At 46.8% G+C, this 21,225-nt stretch overlaps 1 protein-coding gene across 1 annotated transcript in view; it reads left to right on the top strand.

The window, feature by feature from the left end:
- The first annotated feature begins 2,147 nt into the window (after window positions 1-2,147).
- The window catches only part of NEB (nebulin), a 200,923-nt gene continuing 181,845 nt past the window's right edge, over window positions 2,148-21,225 (top strand). The window contains 12 exon segments of the mRNA XM_049097113.1: window positions 2,148-2,259; window positions 2,822-2,905; window positions 3,396-3,460; window positions 6,454-6,495; window positions 8,102-8,273; window positions 8,276-8,322; window positions 9,949-10,058; window positions 10,563-10,595; window positions 10,597-10,663; window positions 11,326-11,430; window positions 12,064-12,168; window positions 17,328-17,432. Coding sequence (XP_048953070.1) covers window positions 3,425-3,460; window positions 6,454-6,495; window positions 8,102-8,273; window positions 8,276-8,322; window positions 9,949-10,058; window positions 10,563-10,595; window positions 10,597-10,663; window positions 11,326-11,430; window positions 12,064-12,168; window positions 17,328-17,432 — 822 coding nt within the window. The 5' untranslated portion in view covers window positions 2,148-2,259; window positions 2,822-2,905; window positions 3,396-3,424.

Genomic DNA, 21,225 nt, shown 5'->3' with positions numbered 1-21,225 from the left:
AGAAGAAGCAACTGCAAAGACAAAAGCTCTGTTCCAGTGCCATCTTCTGCGTCAGGCCTGCTCTGGTCCCCAGACATGATACTTCTGTCGTCTGACATTTAGGGACGCGTCGTCTGAAACTCTGCTCCTGGCACCTCACCTCACCTCACCCTGCCTTGCTCCGGGTCAATTGTGTAGGCTTATCGTCAAACTGCTATTGGTTCATAAATTCCTGGACAAACTACTGTCTGATTTCAGAAGTGTCACAATATTTCAGTCTAATACAGAGTAAAGCATGAAGACTCCAATAAAATGTTGTAAAATGGTAATAAGGGACTCCTGAGTGGCTCAGTCGGTTCAGCGTCTGCCTTTGGCTCAGGTGTGCCTGGGCCTTAGTGCTCAGCGGGGAGCCTGCTTCTCCCTCTTCCTCTGCCCTCCCCTTGCTCACCCTGTCTCTCTGTCTGAAATAAATAAATAAAATATTTTAAAATGGTGATTATAATGATTAAATAATAATATTGATTATTATCTAGATAATATATCAAATAAAATAATTATTAAGTATAATAATAAAAATAATAATAGCTAGTATTTACGGAGCACTTACTACGTGCAAGGCATGTGATAAGAACCCATCAATAAATCAGGGGTCATTTATTTTTTTTCCACGGGGAAGGTCATAGATAGGACAGAAATATAGACTGGCTCTTTCATGCCTGGGGGACAGAGTTCCAGGTTAGCATTCGAGTGTCTATGCTAATTTTTCTACTTTATATGGTTTTATACTATGTGTCATAGAAAATGGGCCTGAGGGCAGCCCGGGTGGCTCAGCGGTTTAGCGCCGCCTTCAGCCCAGAGTGTGATCCTGGAGACCCGGGATCGAGTCCCACGTCGGGCTCCCCACATGGAGCCTGCTTCTCCCTCTGCCTGCGTCTCTGCCTCTCTCTCTCTGTCTCTCATGAATAAATAAATAAAAATTTTAAAAATTAAAAAGAAGAAGAAAATGGGCCTGAATTCTTTTCCAATTTAACACCATCTTTTAAAACACAATGAAGAGTTCTAGTTGACATCTGCCAATGGAATGATGTCCTACTACACACATATCCCTTGGTCGTAAAACCTGTGAGAACATAGGAAGTGAACAAAGTTTAATTGGTTTAGATGATAAAAATGCTGTTCAATTTTATTTACCACCATCTGAATCACAGAAGGCGGAGAGGTACATATGTTTGAAATGTGGCAACGCTTCCTAACGTTTAGCTAAAAAAGAACTATTACAACTATTAATTTTAAACCCATGTCAAGAAACCGGTGACCCACAGGGGTTTTGCTTTAGTACGGAGGTTTAGAGAGAGACTAAATCGGTGAAAATTGTCTTCAGATGGAAAACTGCTGGGTAATTTTTATAAACTCGCTGTCACACACTCAGACTCACCTAATAGGGTATTACCTTCTCCTAGTAATTGACTGATTTAGATTTTATCTGCTTCTGCTGTTTGAAAATTGAACCCTTCTGTGCTTGTGTTCACACTCTGCCTCTAGAAGCCACCGGACTAAATTGAAAATCAGAAGCCCGGTTAGATCGGAAGGCGGCTCAGTCTTGCTAGCAGGCGGCCTGACCAGGGAGGGAGAAGATAACGGGTGAGGTCTCCGCATCCCCTTCTGGCCTAGTAACAGAAAAAGGATGGAGCCTATTCTCTCTAATTTCGCTCCGCTGCCAGCTTATCTAGGGTCACATCAAGTATTTCCAACTGTCAAGTCTTTTTTTCACGATTTTAAACATTGTTTTCGCCAACTTGGGGTTTCATGGATTTTATTCCTTCCTTGCGCCTATAACTTACCTGTAGCTCACCTGGTGAGCTGTACAAGAGGGAGCAAGTGACCTCAGGAAAGCAGCCACAGAAGGGTCACAGCCCCTCAAAGACGTGCTTATTTTATCCTAGATTCTTTTGCACGAATGTGGCATTAAGCAGGGTTGCAGGGAACGGAGATCAAACCTAAACTTGGGGCCCAGATGCTGGAAGTGAAGTGCAATTCCATCACCTTCGAATAGTTCTGGGCAAGCAGTTTGTTACCCTTTCTCCTTTGGTGGAATTGGTGAACAGGTGGTATTCTGAAGCTCACGCGGTATATTTAGCTGCTGAAATTCGAGCGAGTCGGGCGTGATTGGCTGCGGCGCGGGTGATAACGGGCGGGCGCGCCGCTCTGCCCGGGGCTCTCGGGAGGGGAGAGTCGGAGCGGCCTTGCTGCCTGCCGGGGAGGTCGAGGTGCGGAGGACAGGTAGGGCTGCTGCGCTGCTTCTCCTTCTGTTCTGGCTGGAGCGTTCTGTCCCGCAGCTTCCCTGGGAGGGAGTTCCAGCTCGCTGTCCTGGCCGGGGTGACCCGCGAGACCTCAGCCCCTCGAGGCCGTGGCCCTGCACCCCGGGCCCACGGGCGTCTGCCTGTGCTGTGGGCGTCCTCGGGCCCTGGCGAGCCCCCGCTTGCTTGGCCCAGCGGGCTTCCTCGCCTAACAGACCGAATCTTAAAAATGTTTGCCTTTTTAAATTTTCTCTAAATATGAGTATGAAAAGGGCTCTGGGTCCGGCTGCCTATATTTATCCGTCCTGGGCCTCGCCGCAGAAGGGCGCGGTTCCCAGCCTAGCAGCCGCCCGGTGTTGGTTTACACGGCAAATAGCTCGGGCCACGCCGGGGACAGCTGCTCCGGGCCGTCATCCGCTTTGATCGAGCGCGTCCCACTCCCTGGCGACAACCCGGAGGCCCGGAGGCCCTTCCCCAGCTCCCGAATTAGCAGCTCGGCCCCAAGGCCCGGTCCGGCCGCGCTTCAGACGTGTCTTGTTTTTCAGGTTTGAGGAAGAGCCACGGACACGGAAGAGAAAATCCATAGAAGCCAATGGTGTTTGGGACAAGAATAACCCCATCGCCTTGAGGTTTCTGTTTTTCTTTTAAAGCTACTGACAGATTTGCTTGTCCCGTGCGATCCAGGTGCGAGAGCGGGGCAGAGGCCACGCACCCTCGCAGCACCCGGCGCGGGCCCAAAACTGACTTCTGGGAGCCGGGCCCACCTCCCTTTAACTAGGACTCTCGCTTAAAGGTGTCTGTCGGCAAGCATTTAGCGATTTAAATAGCGTTTCTCTGGATCCAAACCCTCTCGCTTTGTCGCCTCCACCTCCTTCCCCACGGCGAGCTAAGCTGCTGGTGGAGCTGGACGCCCCCCCCCCCCCCCGCATGTGGCTGAGGGTCCGGAGAAAGGCCCTGGGGCCCGAGTTCTGACACCTGCTCGGATCCCCCCTCTCACTTAGCCCACCAGGAGCGATGGATGTGTAGCGCGGCCACGTCTTAAGTTCTGTTGTTCTGATGTTCTGATCAGTCCCAGGGGCAGATTCTAATGTATTTCTCATTTGTCTGCGACCTGAAAAGTCTGTAGGTGCCACCCCTACTCCGGGAAAATGGCAGATGACGAAGAATATGAGGAGGTGGTGGAGGTAAGATGACAAAAACGGCCTCTGACAGCCGAGTGTTTGATGCGGCGACAACCAAAGCCGCACTGTAGGTGAATCAGTCCTTGGCAAAATCTATTATGACTTCACAAAGCATCGTTAGGAGAGCGTGAGGAGGGAATATTTTACGTTCAGTTTCATGTAATTATGTGGGATTTAGAACTGAAAAGAAAGAGCGCTGTTTCCCACTTCTGCCTTTCTTTAAACTCTCCGAAGAACACGGCGTGGGGTAAAGGCAGGTTTTACTTTGTCTTCTAAAACTACCTTCCTCCCCACCTGCCAGCCCTCCTGATCCAAGGGACAGAGGAGATAAGGGAAAGTCCTGAAAACTCTGTATTTCAGTTTCCACATAGCAATAGGGGAAAAGGGGCAACTTCCTCTTTGCTTCAACCAGCTGACGACCTACAGCGTGATATGGATTAAATGTTCAGAATAATCTACTTACCAGATTCTGGGCATAGGGGAGATTTTGCATATATGGAAATGTGCCCACACCTGGAAATACGAGCTGATCATGCTCACAAGTGACATCTGGAACCACACTTTCCGACCAACTCCCATCATACTTACCTAAGGGAACAAGACTAGCTTTTGCTTTTAAGTTTTTTTTCGGGGGGAAAAAAAAGGTGGACATCTCAAAAAATTTCCTCCAGGTTATTTGTGGACATCTGACACATTTGACAAAGCTGTTAGGTGTTTATTTCATAGTTATTTTATGAAATTTTATTTTTATCATGTTACAGTTTTTCCTTCACCTCTTGCCTTCAGCTTCACGTTCTAGAACCTCAAGGCTTGGGGACTACAAACCATATAAATATATTCCCACTGAATCTGAAAGTGCTTGATAATTTACAATTAATGATGACCCAAAAGTATGAAAATCTCCAAGGGCCTCAAGTGCTTGGAGGCAGTCTTGAAAATCTGTGCTTTCTCCTCAGAATGGAATTAAGAGGCACCTAGAACCAAATTTCAAATGACCGTGCCAAAATTTGTCTTTGGAAGATGGTTTTAGTGACCAGACTATATTTAGATGAAGAGAAATTAAAGTTATTTTTATTGGTGAAGGATTCAGGAAGGAAACACAGAATGAATCTCCTACAGCATAACGATGAACCTCTCTGGCTTAAATGCCAAAGGCCACATTCTCCATGTTCAATGTTCCTAGTGGGCATTTTACATATGTCCCTAGGGGTCAGAATAATCACGATTAAGCGATGACACAGTTATAAATTAAATTGCCTTCCCTCCGGTAGTAATGCCAGTAATACTTTTTAGCCTTCAACTTACAAAACAAACAACTCCCTGTTTTTCTTAAAATAACGGTGTTCAGTGGTCATTGGAAGTTGTCCTCGGTGTTAGGCTTGATTTAACTAGATGCCATAAGAATGGAAGGGGCTATTTTTAGGCATCTCATCCTTGCCATTTTGTTCCTATTACTGCTGCTGGGTCTGACCAGCAGTTGCTGACCTGCTAGACTTCCTGCCAGGGAGTGTTCACCCAAGGTCTCCCTGACCTCAGAAAAGATGTCACGGAGACTGGAATGGTGGCAAATCTGGGAAGATAGACAGGGGAGAGTTCAAAACCGGGAACTAGCTTTAAAAACCTATCTTTTAGGGGTCTTGCGCGTCTAAATAAAATCATACTATCCCTCTTGACTCAAGCTTAAATTTGGATAGAAAGGAAAAGAAGCAAGGATGCACTAACCAATTAGGGGCAGAGCTCTAAAAAAAAAAAAAAAAAGTGGGATTGGCATGTAAGTTAATGCCAACCATTTAGGTAATGTTGCTTTTTTTATAAGCTTATTTCTAAGCTACATCTGCCAAGGGTGAGAGCCCCACAAAGGAAAAGTTGGACGGCTACCGAAGGACTGCTTTTCCCTGGGTGCTAAGAAAATCCAAAATAGTTGTGAATTATTCACTTTCATGTAATGTCCCTTCTCAAGTCCCTGACGATGCTTTGTGTGGCCAGAGGCGGGGTTCTCTGTGGCTCCCCACCAAACAGCCGCCCCTAAGCGGCCAAACACAATTTCCCATGTGGCGAGGGCCGAGCCCGTCCAGGAGGAGCCCCGAGTCCCGCAGGAGCCTGGGCATCTCTGGCTCTGCCTGGGGACCCAGATGGCTATTGGGGTCGAGGTGAAATGGGAAGCACAAGACGGGGGACCTGGGGCAAGTCCCTGCCGATGGGCTAGAGCCGGTGGCCTCGGGGAAAGGCCAAGTAGCTTGGAGCAGTTCGCTGACCCGGGGGGCAGGCGGGACCCCGGCTGCAGGGGCGCTGGTCCTCGGCTTTCCCCTCCCCCCAAGTGTCTGCGTTGGTGGCAGAGAAGGGACACGTGAAGCCTAGAACGAGGTGCGCTGTGAGGCCTGGGAGAGCGAGCCGAGGGGCCCGCGCCTGTCCTGCGGGCCTCGGTGGCGGGGCCGGGACTGTGGCCCCCGAGTCTGCGGCCACCTGACCGCACCTGCTCCTGCTGCGGGCGGTGACACCAGGAGCGGGACAGAGTGGCTCTGACCTCGGGTCGGGCCTGCGGCACCTCGTGTCACACGGTCCCTGCCGCCCTCGTCCCCGGGGCTCCGTCTCCGCGCCTCACAGGGCCATCGGGCGGCCTTGGGGGCGAGGGTGGTCTGGGTGCTGCGTCCCGCTGGCCATCCTCTCCCTGCCGCCCTCGTCCCCGGCCCGCCGTCCTGTTGGTCCTGTCGGTCGCCGCGCGCGGCCCCGAGGTCCTTCCTGTGCATCCCGCAGCCTCGGGCTTGTCCCGCCGCCTGGCCCTGGCTCCCGGGAGAGGTCCCCTGGCCTCAGGAGCAATCGCCGCCTGTTAACGATGCGCCCGGGCAGCCCAACCAGGCCGGCGGCCCTCCGGGGACCCCCAGCCCCCCACGTCGCCCGGGCTCGGATGCTGCCCCTTCCCCGCGGGAGGCACGGGAGGCGGGCACAGGACGGGGCGCCTGCTGCGCTCTCACGCCCACTCCACGCTCTGTTTGCAGTACTACACGGAGGAGACCGTGTACGAGGAGGTGCCGGGACAGGTAAGGCCCCGACAGGTAAGGCCGCCGAGGTGCACGCTGAGGCCACCAGGCCCTCCCGGCCATGGGCTCCCGGGGCTGCGAGCTGGCACGGGGGCGGGGGGGGGGGGTGGTGGTGCAGCGACCATCCCCCACCTGCGCGGCCTGCAGCCGCGGGACCGGGCGAGGAATGCTGCGCCCCGACAGGCCGGGTCCCCCCTCTTGCTCCCCAGAGCACCCAGGGTGCTTGGGCATCGTTCCCCGTGGTTCGTGGGGCGCTGTTGGCACAGGGGGTGCTAATCGCAGTAACGCCAGGGGCTGCCAGCATGTGGTGCCTGCAGCAACCCCAGGGCCTCGGACCGGAGGCTTGCAGGCCGACCAGCAGCTTTGTCGTAGAGAGTTGTAGCCTCTTGGGCACCGTCTCTGCCTTTGTCCCCGATGGTGCAATGAAACGTTCTGGAGGTTTTAGCACCAAGCCTTTCCCGTGAATGTTCCAAGGTGGAACATTTTTCAGGGTGAGCCAGCTCGCTCGCGCTTCCTTTCTGGATGGAGCGGTTTCTCTTGAGCACGACACGCAGCGTGTGGCCGTCCCAGGGCTCGCGACTGCATGAGACCTAACATTTGCAGCTGCTGCGGGTCGCTTAGTCTCTCCCCACCCCGTAGGCCAGCAACCGCGGCAGAAAGCGGCCCATCAGCAACGACTGGCAGACACCTGGGAAGTCTTCCCAGATGCCGGTTTCCTTGCTGATTCAGCTTCCCTTTCCATAATTGATGCAAGAACTCTTCCTTTGGTACAGAGGATATTAGCTGGGAGGGAAGTCCTGCTATCACAGGGACCACTTGGCTGCTTACCTTTTTTTCTTACATACACTACTTTTAACCTTGGACTAGACCTAAACTTCGGCCTTAGTTTCTTCTATACGGCCTGGCGTAAGAAACAGTAATTTCCCACCTACTGCACGCGTAGGACTGTCATAAGGATGGTTACCCCCTTGTGTTGCCGTCCTTATCCTGGTCCACCTGAGCATTCGTTAGCGTAAATGGCGTTCCACTTCACGTTAACTGACTAAGCCAAAAGGATGGTAATCACTTGTAATACTGATGTGATTTGTTCCTTTAAAGTTCATTATCCTTGGCCTACGCCTGCAGGGGAGCGGCCTAAAGACCTGTGGAAAAAGCAAGCAGGTTTTTCTTGGACTCATTTAGGGTTAATATGAAGTCAACAAGTTGAGCTTTGTTTGATCATCTTAATTGTTTTTGTTCCCTGATGCCAAGTTGGCTTTGACTCTACCCAAACGATTTGAGATCTTAAATGTCTAAGAATGTTGAGTTTCTGAGTTTCACCCAACCTGAAAGTGTTTGGGTTCCTTCCTACCAATGGAATTTTAAGGCACTGTAGCAAATGAACAGGGAGCAACCTCTTGATTCCACACCCTCCCGAGCCATCAGCATTCAGATTTCCGTAACGTGGAGTAGAGAGCCCATGGCTTCCCGCCTTGGCCTGTTTCAGATACGTAGAAGCACGCCTAGGGATGCAAGTCTGACTTGAGATCAGAATGCGCATGCACCTAGATCGTGCTATCACGGTTTTTATTTCCATAACCACTGGAACCGCGTGTCACATTTTCAGACCATAACAGAAGTCTACGAAACTACGACCACAAGGACGACCACATCGGACTATGAGCCGTCAGGACCTTCCAAACCGGCACTGGCGTCGCCAGTATCGGCACAGCCAGTACCAGCCAAGCCATTGGAGAGGAAGAAGGTTATCCGGAAGAAACTGGATTCTTCGAAGTTCATGACCCCTACATTGTACACAGCCAGAAGATGCAGGAACTCTTTAGCCCGGTGCGTTTCCAACATCTTGTGCTAATCTGGTTTTATTATTGAGAAATTACTGATCTCCAGTGACTCTGTTTTGGGCGCCAGCTAGGATTGTTCCTCAACCTTGTAGGAGACAAAAACTTATCTGCAGAAACATAAGCTCTGTGACTCTTGAATCTTCCTTCCATGTAATTCATTTGCACCCTTGCAGCTTCAGAGAAACATCCTTACTGAAATTATTCCCACAAAATAAACAGGAAGCCTATTAGGAGGCATTTATTGGTATTTAATCACAGTTTGTTGGCTAATCTAGAATCCTGAAGTCATAAATATAGATTCAATTGAAATCCATTCACCAAAGCTAAATAACACCTCTTTACACTGTGTCTGAGCAGGATGCCCCCTAAGTAGACTAGATAACAATATGTAAAAAGGTCTTTAAGAGTCCTATAGGGAAGAAGAACCTGTAGTTTAAAAAACCAGGGTCAGGTGCATAATCTCCGCTGCTGAAGGTCCCTGGTCCTTAACTTTCTGCGTACAGTTACGCTGCGGCACGTTCTACTGACCAGCAGATTGAGATCCATTTGAGTGGACAGTTGAGTGTCCGTGTGGGCTTGAGGTCTCACCAGGTGGCTTGAAAAAAATGAAAAGCGGCTTAGGGGAACATTGGATTAAATAGGACTAAATGCTTCTGTCAAAGGCATCCTGTTGTGATTGGTCAAGAAGTGTTCACACTTGGTTTAGGGTTCACTCCTGGAGACTATTTGATAAATTTCTAGTTCAGATTCTTGAATGATTAAAACCTAGTTTTCTAAGATTTCGATCTCTAAAAATAAGATTATCTTGCCTCCTTTATCATTGCAGTCTTCAGCCAAAACAAAAATTTTTTTTTCAATTTATTGCCATAAAACTCCTAAACTGACAATAACACCCTAGAATTTTGATAGTCTGAACAAAATGGCAAAGGTTTGTAGTATTTTTAAAGTGGTTAGTGATAAAATCAAGAGTGTAATTTAGATTGTCGAGTGCAAAGAAAGTGTCGCAGCAAGTCAGTAAGTACATCCAGGAGTACGACTGAAGCATTAATAATGATAAATTATGCACGTTTTTAAAGCAAGAACTCATTGTATATTTAGCAGAAATAATAAAATTGCATTCCTTTTCAAAATACTCCATAATTCAGACTTCCCATTAATTCAGCTGGTGTCTCAGCTATAAACCACCGAGATTTAGCTGCAACTTCTGAATTGAATATTTTTGCATTGTATTAGCAATCAAATCTTTTCAGACAATTTCTATATTTACTTTCTAAAACTGTTGAGGTTCAGGCTTTTTATGTGTGCTTCCAGATAATAAAAACATTGAGAGAATCATTCTAGGGCATTTCAAGACAATAGCTTGTAATAAATTTTCTACTGTCTCAAGTGTCCAATCATGTTAGGAAGAACAATTAACAAATCTATTTTAGTTTTTGCTGAGAATCGAGTAGGGGACAAAAAGAAAGCTGTTATAACTGATAATCATTAGAACTTGGAGGGTGGGTTTTTTTTTTTTTTTTTTTTTTTTTTATCACAAGGAGATGAATGCATTGCCTGAAGTTTCTGCTGCCGTCTTGTCAGGTTTTAGGCTAATCTCTGCTATTCTTTTCAGAATAAATATAAGGAGAACTATGAGAAAGCAAAAGGACAGCCATACGCCATCACAACAGATACCCCAGAACTTCGCCGAATCAAGAAAGTACAAGATCAACTCAGTGAGGTGGGCGGTCTTGGCTAAAATAGAGAGCTAGATGGAAAACATGCCCACCACTGGGAATTGAGGACTTTAACGGGTGTAGAGAAAACGAGGAGTCAAATTACTCTGAGACAGTCGAGAAATCTAGAGGAAGCTTTGGCTATAGATTATGTGGCTTTAAATGTGAACCCGCAGAGACTTCTCGGCTAAGTAAGTTAGCTTAAGAGATGATAGGAGATGGGAAGTTTGAATTCACTGTGGTCCTCCACAGAGGAGTGCAGGGAGGCTGGAATTCCACCAGGAAAGCAGATATACAGCGAATGCAGGTGCTCCACAGATCTTTGGGGATCATAGTTTTCTACTATGATAGTTTTCTACTATGATAGTTTTCTACTTTCTAAGAGTGCAGAAACTTCACTTTGCGGCACAGACGTTGAGTCATTGGGTTAATGCTGTTTGGTTGTAAGATAGCCTTTAATCTACTCACATTGGCACACCCGTCATGAATGCTGTGCTTGATTTCTGCGGGTTAAGTATCGAATGGATGGCGATGTTGCTAAAACTGTGTCACGTGGACGAAAAAGCAAAGGACATTGAACATGCGAAGAAAGTGTCGCAGCAAGTCACTAAGGTGAGGTCACAGTGTGGATGTTTGGGATGCATGTGGGTTTCCTCTATCTGACCTAAGAAAACGCGACAGGCCTGATCCTGCTCGCCGGTCTTCCCTGAATCCAGGGGCGTCGTGAGCTCGGTGCCCACACCTGTCAGGGAGGCTGCGCAGATGACTGAAGTGGGTTGGCACGCCTCCGCCCGGCAGCTGGGCTCCAGGCAGCTGCCGTGCAGAATGCAATCCCAGTGTTGCCAGAGTCTCCTACTTATTTTTAGAGAAGTCAGGGAGCTTAATTTTTACAAGAAATCCTTAAATTTCCAATGTAAGCAACTAATCAAAAACATGGGAAAACTGCCACGTGGGTCAAGAGGAACGTGCCCCCTCTCCAGAATCAGCCAATGACTTTCAAAGGTTGCAGCCCTTAAAAGGAATCTGTGGAGAATCATGATCATGACTTAGTTTAAGAGATCAGACTTTTGAAGTAAAAGCTTGCAACGCAGGGGAAGTATTGTGGGATGTTGACATGGTCACCGCTCTCCCAGTCGGTGCTGGTGACAATGGGCACCAGGGCAGCCCCTCCGTGAGAGTGCTCTGGCTGTGGAAGACTCAACAGCACTCTGTTCTCTGAACCCTCATAGCTCGTGGGTGGCCTCAACCACGGGTCCTCTTCCCTGTCTGTCTAGGTTTTATACAAGCAGAACTGGGAAGACACCAACGATGAGTACCTGCGTCCCCCTGATGCCCCTGAGCTTGTCCAGGCAGTTAAGAACACAGCCATGTGTGGGAAGGTGAGGGCTTCTGCTCTGTCATGAACTCTGTCCTCCTCCACCTAATTCAGAGGAATCCCTGGTGCTTGTGCGGACCTGGCGCGTGGTGGCCCAGCCTTTCTGCGAGTGTCCTTGAGCCGTGTGGGCTGCAGGGGTTGTGGCTGGCAAGGGGGAACTGAGGGGAAAGCTCTTGAGTGGGAGGGAGGGTCCTGGTGGGAAGCTGAACACGTGGGGAGAAGGGAGATGTGCCGGAGACCTGGCTCTTAGAGACCGGGGCTACCCTTCGAGTTATTTCTGACTATCGCTCTTACGAAATGTTTATTTCGTGACAAGGAACTATGCGAGGTGCCTCCTGCCTCCTTCCGCTTGCATTCATAGTTGTTGTGGGAAGCAGATAAGGCCCCAGAGAGGAGATGAAACAAAATCCGACACATCTACCCTCCTGAAAACATGATTTGTCAGGAGAAGCAGGACACGCTGTTAATGAAGATGACTTGGACTGAGTGGAATGGGGGAGGCTATCTGGAGATTCCATTTGCCTTTGCTCTTACCCTGCCCTCGGTTCTTCTTGCTATTGATGGATGAATTCAAAATTGTGTATTTCGTATAAGTGGGAGCTCCTATCTCATAACTTCTCACTCTTTTCTGATTTAGAAACTGTACACTGAGGACTGGGAAGCTGACAAAAGCTTGTTTTACGCGTACAACGATAGCCCAGAGCTGAGACGGGTGGCCCAGGCCCAGAAAGCCCTCAGTGATGTAAGTCAAGTGCAGTCAACATTGTTTGGGAGTGTGGAATCGGGACGCTTCCAGTTAGGTCTTCTGGCCAAATGTTCTTTGCAATTCCTCTTTCAAAAAGACGAAATGTCATAATAGCAAATGAATCCATCTAGAATCGTTGTAATTTATGATGTGTACTTAAATGCATAATTTATATTAGATATAATTAAGCCCAATCTTGTTTTTTAAAAAAAAAAATCTTGTTTTTTATTAGGTGAAGAACCTGAGGTCATTAGTGGGCAAAACCCAGATTAGAAGCCTGGTCTTGTGATCCCAAGACTGGTGTTCTTTCCACTGTAGCATGTGCCCTCTGTCCCCTTGGCTGGAGTTGAAATTCTTTAGTGACAGTAGAGTGCCACTTAAAAAAACCCTATTGGGATCATAACCGTTTCCCCAAATATATTAAGAGAAAAATGTTATTGAAGGAGTTTGATTTGCTATCCTAATTATAAAGTCTGAATTGTGGTGTGTCCCCCTTTCTCTACATGAACTGACACACTTGTCCAAACATGCTTGTGTAGTTATCTCACAAAAGCTCTTGCCGTCGGGTATATGCAGAGGATGTTTCAAAAGAGATGGAGGATATTTCAAAGTTAGTAAAAAGAAAATTAAATCAGCTGTCTCCACTGACCAGAATTTTAGTGTCTTTATCTTGAAAAGAGTTTTCAGAGGGACTTAAAAGGCCTAATAGAGTCCTTAGGCTGAAAGCTATATCCGCAGCAGAGAACTCCACTTGATTCTAGCACTTCCCCTTGTTTTGAGGAGCTTTAGTTCTTGACCTCTGGATTTGCTAGAGGCTATATTGAAAATCCAAAGACTACTGCTCTAGTCTTCAGGAGAGCACTCTTGTATAAAACAACAAGTTGTTTTTCATTCAGTTGTCAGTCAGACCCCTAGAACTTCTTACATTCACTATGGACTTAACAAGTCAGTTGGCGTCTTGAAAATTACTGGGATTTACTTCCAGTGGGTCTTAGGATCCTATCTTGCCTGTACTGGAATTATGCAGACTCATTTGATGGTGTCTCCAACTTTTGAGGTCTTTTATTGCCTCTTACTCGATATCATTTGTAAATTTAGGGGATATATTTTTATCTGTTTTCATATAATTCATTAAAATATAGCATAGATTATGCTCCAGTCTTTCCATAGAGTAACATAGGAACTAGAGAAGCCATAACAAAAACTTAAGGCTCTCTAGTACACGGTACCAATTTTAATGTGTAGGGACTTCTTGCTTCTAAGTTCATTTTCTGGTTCTGTATCTTATGAATATATAATATTGTGTAACCTTCTGTATCTATGAATATGTATTACTGTGTGACCTTTATCAAGTGATCAGTAGTTACTTGTTGAAAGTCTATGCATGGACAGCTGGCAGGATAGAAAAGAAGTTTTCATCCTTTCCCTTGAGATTTTATAATCAGGCTGGTAAGATGAAATTGTTATACATGAAACAATAAGAAAACAGTTTTCAAAAATCTTAGGGAGCAAATTCTACAGTCTAATACTTGCTGAAAAGACACATGCAAGTAATTAGAGAAGGCCTCGTGGAAGTGGTAATCCCAAGGGAAAGGGCAGTTATGACCAGAAAAGGCATTCCAAGTAGAGAGTACACTTGAAATGAGGGACAGAGGTGGAATGAGTCTGGAGGGGACAAAGAAATTGAATGCTGTGGACACCTAGTTAGGAGGGTACTTTTAAGAAAGTGGTGGTGGCAGGACCTTGAAAATCAGACCAAATAGCTTTGATGTGATAAGGTAGTCCTTAAGAGATATCCTATGATTTTTGGGGGGAGGGGAAACAGTAAGATATGGAAAAAGTAAGATAAAAGTAAGATATGGAAAAACTTTGGACAATATAGTGGATTGGGACTAGGAAAAAATGTGATAAATCGAAGACTATTTTAGTAATATTGTGGAATCAAAGGGAGGACAACGGAGAAGAAGAAAGGAATCTGAGGGCAATAAGTATTTTAAAAGTGTTAAGGACATTGGATATTGGAGATGAAAGAGGGAAAGGAGCCATAAAGGAGTTTACAAGAGACACTGGTAGCCTGGGTGTATAGGGGTGCAACAGGTAATGATGTACTAGTGAACAGAGAAATGGAGTTGAGACGCTGCATCCATAAGATGCCTTGATTTGGATCTTCCATTAGAAACTGTGTCCTATTGCACAGGCGTGAGAACAGGACAAAATATTAATATTGGAGAGTCCTCGGAATAAAAGTGATAGCTGAGGACATGAGAATACACGGGGGAGGCCGAGGAGTGTATGGCCAAGGGCAGAGTTCTGGAGGACACCCATACTTAGGACATCTGGAAAGCAGCCAGCAGAAGAATGAGGGAACAAATGGTCAGAGAAGTTGAAGGAGAACCAGGAAATGCCGTGTCACGTGAGCTCGGGAAGAGTGTCCAAGAAGACACTTGATCTCCAGCCTCCCTTTACCCATGAGATGGACAGATGGAGGGGTCCTGCGCGCCGCTCTGGTGCCAGGGACTCTGAACAGGTACAGGTGACCACGTCTGGGGATCCCTCCACATGCATAAAGGAGACTGCCTAGGGAAGGAGAGTCTTCCCGTCCTTCCTCAGAGAAACTTGGCAGTTACGATGCGGGTTGTAACTTTATTGCAGACTAACTGCACCAAGCATCAGGTTCCCAGCCTGCCTATTAATACTGTTGTCCACACCATGAGCTCCTACAGTTCTTGGGCACAGAGGCTCCCCCCGCCCCCCCCCCCCCGTGGGCTGTTGTTCACAGAACATTCCGCTGCCTAGGCACGGAGATCTCAACTGAGGGCTTGGGTTTGGAGGCTTTCTGTCCCCCTCACCTGTGCCTTCTTCCAGTTTCTCTGAAACCCACTTACTAGGTTTCTCTTGTTATCTGAGCCGAAACAAATATTTGGCAAATACCAAGAGAGACTTTAAGTGGATCCAGAGTACAGAATTCTAACAAGACAGAATTCTGAACAAAGTTCCTGAGAAATGAGGACTTCTAGATCCGGTTTCTCTGGAGCTTCCTGACAGGATGCCCTACTTAGTAAGCATTCATTCTGATAGGACTTTGCTCACTCTGAGGACTCGGCCAGCCATGGAAAATACCAATCGCCCTATGCCTAAATTAAAGCCTTTGCTCCTTAAAGACTGAGTAGAGGAACTAATATAACTGCATCTTAAAACTGGTCTTTTGTATCTCCATTGACCCTTGGATATTCGTAAAAGCTTTTGTTTTAGGCAGTAGGTAGACGTTGTTAGGATGGGACATAGTTAGACTTGGTTAAAGCATGAAGATGACTGGGACCTTGGAACTATCCAGCTTCTTTTTTTAAAAGGTTTTTATTTATTCATGAGAAACAGAGAGGCAGAGACCCAGGCAGAGGGAGAAGCAGGCTCCCCACAGGAGGCCTGATGCGGGACTCGATCCCGGGTCCCCAGGGTCACACCCTGAGCCAGACACATGCTCAACCACTGAGCCCCCCAGGTGCCCCAGGAACTATCCAGCCTCTGTATGTTGTAAATAAGAATACTGCCACCTGGAAGGAGAAGTAATTTGTGTAAGTCTCACAAGTGAGTAGTAGCAGAGTTGGCACAGTAAGTCTCCTAATGAGATTTCCCTCCATGGCGTCAGTATATAAAACATAGATTCAGAAATCCATCATTGAACCTTTGCTCTGGTTGGGGTCTGCCCAAGCCATGAGGGCTCCCAGATGAGAGGCTATGTTTGCTGTCATCCAGGGCTCACAGTCCAAGGAGGGGCAGATAGGTAAACAACCAACCATGGCATCATCCGATAGTTCCTTCCAAGGAGCTAAGGGCCACATTGAGTGAGACCCCAGGAGAAGGTCTTCAGGTCAGGGAGGGCGCAGGAGGGGAACCTGTGCTGGTCCGGAGCTGTGGAGAATGAGCAGCAGCTTGTAGGCAGATGGCGAGAGCGTGGAGCTGGAGCATGTCGGCGAAAGGGAGCAGCAGGTGCAAGGTCCACAGGTGTAAGAGGGCTTCGTGTACCTGCAGATTGACAAATAGTTCTGCATTTTTGGCGGCAGGGTTCAAGGTTGATGGAAGAAAAGCCCTGAGTAGTCAGTAGTGAAGAAAAAAGAGGGCAAGGGTGAAGGGGCTGCATGCTTGATGGACATGATACTTTAACACAAGGGAGGCCTTTAGTCAGTTAAAGGAAAGGAGCTAATGAAGAGTGAGCGTTTGAAGCTGTCGAAAGAGAAGGGGTGACTCTGGAGATGGTGCAGAGGGCTGCAGGTGGGAATAGCAGTCTGCGTGCAGAGTCACCCCGAGAGAGCGGCTTCTCTGAGCCGTGTGGCAGGTGGGAGGGGCAGGGACGAGTACAGGGGACGGTAAGTGTCTATACAGCCTTCCTTTACTTTATGAAAGAGCAAGCTGAGAGTTCATTGGGGGCCAAAGGACAGTCTTGGGGGTTTGCACTAGCCGCTGCGAGTAGAGACTGACCAGGGATGCATAAGGGGGTGTTCAAGCTTCACTGAAGGCAAAGTAGCAATCGGTTACCATAAATTCAGAGTATTGGGCAGAGAGCCCCAAGCAAGCTCTTGTTCACAGAGTGTACCACTGGGGAGACACCTAGACTTCAAGCTAAGGGCTTAGGTTCAGGAGACTCGCTTTTCCACCTCTGCACCTTCTTCCAGTAGCTCTTTTAATCGTGCTTAGCACATCGTCATTATCCAATCCGTTGAGGGGCATGACTTCCTTCAGCAGCACTCAGCATCCTGCACATAAGAACAGGGCAGTGTCGTTGCGTTGATCCAGAGCGCAGGGACTTGGTAGCTGGTGTGATGTAAAGACTAGAGGTTGGGCAGTGAAGACCCCAGTTAACAGAGCAATCTCAATTGTACATCATGGCACAGAGACACGTGGAAGGAGATAGATGTAGGGTTAATAATCTGGGAGAACAGGGAAGACAACGAAATAGAAATCACTAGAAACGCTGAAAGCAGGGGCGTGTGACATCTGCAAGGACACGTTACTGTTACGTGAATACGCTAAAGTTTAAAACTTCAGATACGGATGAAGCCATAGGCTTTTTTTTTTTTTAAATGCAAACAAACGGAATATGGGCGGTAGAATGATTTTTTTCCATGGCTCATGCATGTTCCTGTCTTTTATTTTGTCAGATTGCCTACAAAAAAGGTCATGCTGAACAGCAATCTCAATTCACAACCTTGCCGGACCCTCCAGATATAGAATTTGCTAAGAAAGTGACCAATCAAGTGAGCAAGGTGAGTAAATCAGGCCGGGACGTCGTCTCCCTTGAAAACTCTGGTTTAATGATCTCAAACATCAGAGAAAGTAAGTAAGGGGGACCTGAAAAACTGAGCATGTTTTTGCTATATGACCCGAAAAGGTCCATAGCAGAAATAATCCATCCGTTGACATCTTGGAACCATGTTAATAAACACTCTGCCCGCTTAATGACTCCGTGATCAGAAAGTGTGAAAGCTGCATTTTGAAAACAGCACCTGTGTCCTGATGTCATTTAACATCTTGACCTGTGGAAGTGCTGCTAACCAAGAACCCGGTCCCCGCACCTTCTCTTGGAGGGTCTGATTGCTTTAATTCAGTGTGAAGACCACCTACGGTTTTATGCTGTCAGGCATGGAGGAAATGAGAGCGCACGAGTGAGCCTCAGACGTGGCTTGGTTTGCCCGCCCTGGGCAGTGCACCCCCTCGGTTGTGCCTGGTCGGTCTATAGTTAGCCTGGTACGCCAGCTCCGAGGAAGGAGCGCCTGACAGAAAAGGCCGAGAGGCCGATGTTCAGCTGATGACCAGGCCCGAGCTAAATTCTAATTTCAAATTGGCTCAAATCAGGCCACTTTTTCCTGGGATACTGCTGCTGCTGCTTTTTTTTTTTTTAATTAAATTAAATTAATTAATTATTTTTTGATACTGCTGCTTCTAACAACTTTTCTTGGCCCTCTGTGGAGTACAGTCCCAACGTGGTCTTCTGCTTGCATTTTGGTGGAATCTCAAGGTTTCTATCTCCTACAGATATTTTTGGGTGAGGATGTCTGGTAAAGGAGAAGGAAGAAAAGTTGTGGATGATGAAGTCTATCCGGTGATGTTTTTAGTGTCTGATAGTGCAGGCTACTAACTGTAACCATGGCTACTTGGATGATAGATCCTCTAAGTTCAGTAAATCTTCACTAATAGGAATGCTGTGAACCTGAAATTTGCCCATGGCTAAGCAGAAATAAATTCTAGAACTGTCCATAAAGAGCTGGCCTACTGAAACTATTGATACCTAAATAAGATTAGGGAACAAGGACAATGGGTCTTTTTCAAAGAAAAAGCTGCTTTCAAAAAGTCATTTAGAAAGAAAAATATATTTTTTTTTATTTGAAGTATTTCTTAAAAGCTTTCTTTCTAATGCAACATACTTTTACCTCATTTGAGTGTGGAGTGGGGTACCTGAACAGGATTTAAAAAAAAAAAAATCCCATTCAAACTGCTCTATTATCAGTCTCTCCACTAACTTAGACATGCCAGTTAGTCTAGACCTGCGCTCTTCAATATAGTAGCCATCATCCACATATGACCGTTGAGCATTTGAAGTGTGATTATATGAACTGAGGGTCCTATATGTGGGAAGTATACATTGGGTCCTGAACGCTTAGTATGACAAAAAGAATGTAAAATAGCTCATTAATTGTTTTTATATTGATTGCATATTAGAATAATATTTTTGGATCTATTGGGATAAGTAAAATATATTGTTAAATTCCCACCTCTTCCTTTTTATATTTTAAAAATAAGCTACTAGAAAATTTAAAAATACAGTGGTGGCTTGCATTATACACCTGTTGGACTGTACCGCTCCACCCAGATATGGTGGCATCATTGGAAACCAAAAAACCTCACCAGTGCTGGGTGTGTCCTTGTGGAATAATATGAGCCAAGGGAGGATGGCTGTGGATGCAAGTCACCAGATTTGGCTGTTCATCCCAGTCTTACCCAAATTCCAAGTTTTTAATGGCTGCTGTGCATCCAAAGTAATATTCACTTTGGGAAGAAATGCTTGTGATTGGCAGCAGTCCATCTGACAACAGACCCTCCAGTAAGAGAGGAGTGGGGCTGGGGTTGGAGGAGACAGAGGTGATTTAGCTGCATGACTTGCCTCTTCTCTCTTGAAATGTTCCCCACTATCCTGGCCTTTCACCATGTCTCAGTACCATCATTTCCTTTCTTTCCAAAATAGAGAAAAATCTCCTTTATCTCCTCACCCTTAGGTATTTAAATTCAGCATTCTCTTGTCTGTGTTTCCCAGATCCATCCCTTGGTCTTACAGCCTTCAGTTCCTATGTTAATTTAATGATCATGTATCTGTAATGATTATATTGTTTCTATATCGATGACCTTGTTTGTCAGCTTTCCGTACTGTACCTGTCAGAATCCCTTCTCTCACCTTTGTCTTTGGCCAAAGCACCAGCTGGTCCCAGCACTCATCCTGGCTCAGCTGCGTTTTGTGGCCCTAACACAGATGGACAGGGAGGCAGAAATATCCATGTAAGCAAGCGTTCCGGGTGAGGAGAGGTTACTGTGCAGACTCCAGCTGAAAGGGGGGTTCTGAATGCAACCCTGGGAAGGCCCTTTAGTTTCTCTGTGCTTCCCTCTCTGCTTCCTTCCAGATTCATGATAGGTAAAATGTGAGATTTCAGGCTAGAATTTCCAGTGATACCTAACTGAGATCTAGAGCTGAAAGGAAAAGCTCTGTTTCCTCTACTCCCTATGCCTGCTTCTGCCTCCAAGTGGGTTTTTACCACACCGACCAATGCTCTGACACCAGCTCCATGTCCTATAATTCTGTTTAATTCTGACATTATCTACCTGGACTTAGCCTCAGTTCTCACCAGTTTAAGGGCTCAGAGCCACGTGACTGCCCCGTCATGACAATTGGCCATGAATCTGGACCTCCCATGCTGCTGACTGACTGGCTTTAATCCAGGGTTCCCACGACCCCCTCCTCGGGTTTAATAATTTGCTTATAACGAGCTCACAGAATGCAGGGAAACGGTTTCTTAGGTTTCTTACATGATAAAGGGTACAGATGAACAACCAAGATAGAGGTACCTGGCGTGGGGTCCTGAAGGGTCCCAACACAGGAACTTCTGTCCCTGTGGAGCTGGGGTGTGCTATTCTCTCGACACGTAGATGTGTTCACCAACCTGGAAGCTCTCTGAATCGCATACTTCAAGGACTTTTATCGTGGTTGCCTCACATAGGCCTGACTGATCTAACTCCGTGTCTGGCCCCTTTCCCCTCCTCAGAAGATGAAGGGCGGGGCAGAAAGTATGACTTGGTCTTTCTGGTGACCAGACCCCGTCATAAAGCTATCCAGGAGTGGTCTCCTTGGAACAAAAGACAACCCATGGTCCCTGCATAGTTTAATTGGGTAAGCCTCCAATTCTTGGTTTCAGCTCAGGGTCGTGGAATTGAGCCCCATGTCAGGCTCTGTATTTGCTGCAGAGTCTGCTTGTCCCTCTCTCTTTCTCTGCTTTTCTCTAATAAAATCTTAAAAAAAAAAAAAAAAAAAAAAGACAACCATGTCACTCAGGAGGTTACGACAGTTTAGGAGCTCTGTATTAGGAACTGAGGGTGGAGACCAATATTTAGATTTTAGTATTTCACTAGAATGTTTTGAAAAAAACCTCTTTCAGTGAATATTGTTGCATAGGACAAAGATGCGAAGCTCTGATGATCTAAAACCATGGAAACTCCTTTATCACAAAGAATTAGGGAGGAATTTCCATTGATTTCACCAGAGGAGAGTTGATGGACTTAGGAAAACAGCCTGGACCCACTATGAGCAATGAAAATATCCGTTGGGACCCTCTACCGTTCTGAGAGGACAACTCTTCTATGAACAAAGCTGTTGGAAGTCCCAGTATTTAGCTGCTCACAGAAAAAGTGAAGTGTGATTAACTGGCTTTGTATTCCTTCCATTTGGTAACCTCATCAAAACCACAGAAGCAGATGTGGAAAGTAGAAAACGAAGCCGCGTGTTTATGTAGGACA

The sequence above is a fragment of the Canis lupus genome, chromosome 19, assembly GCF_003254725.2.
Source record: "Canis lupus dingo isolate Sandy chromosome 19, ASM325472v2, whole genome shotgun sequence".
Classification (NCBI taxonomy): Eukaryota; Metazoa; Chordata; class Mammalia; order Carnivora; family Canidae; genus Canis; species Canis lupus.
The sequence above is the reverse complement of the archived record's forward strand: the minus strand, read 5'-3'. Positions and strand labels throughout refer to the sequence as shown.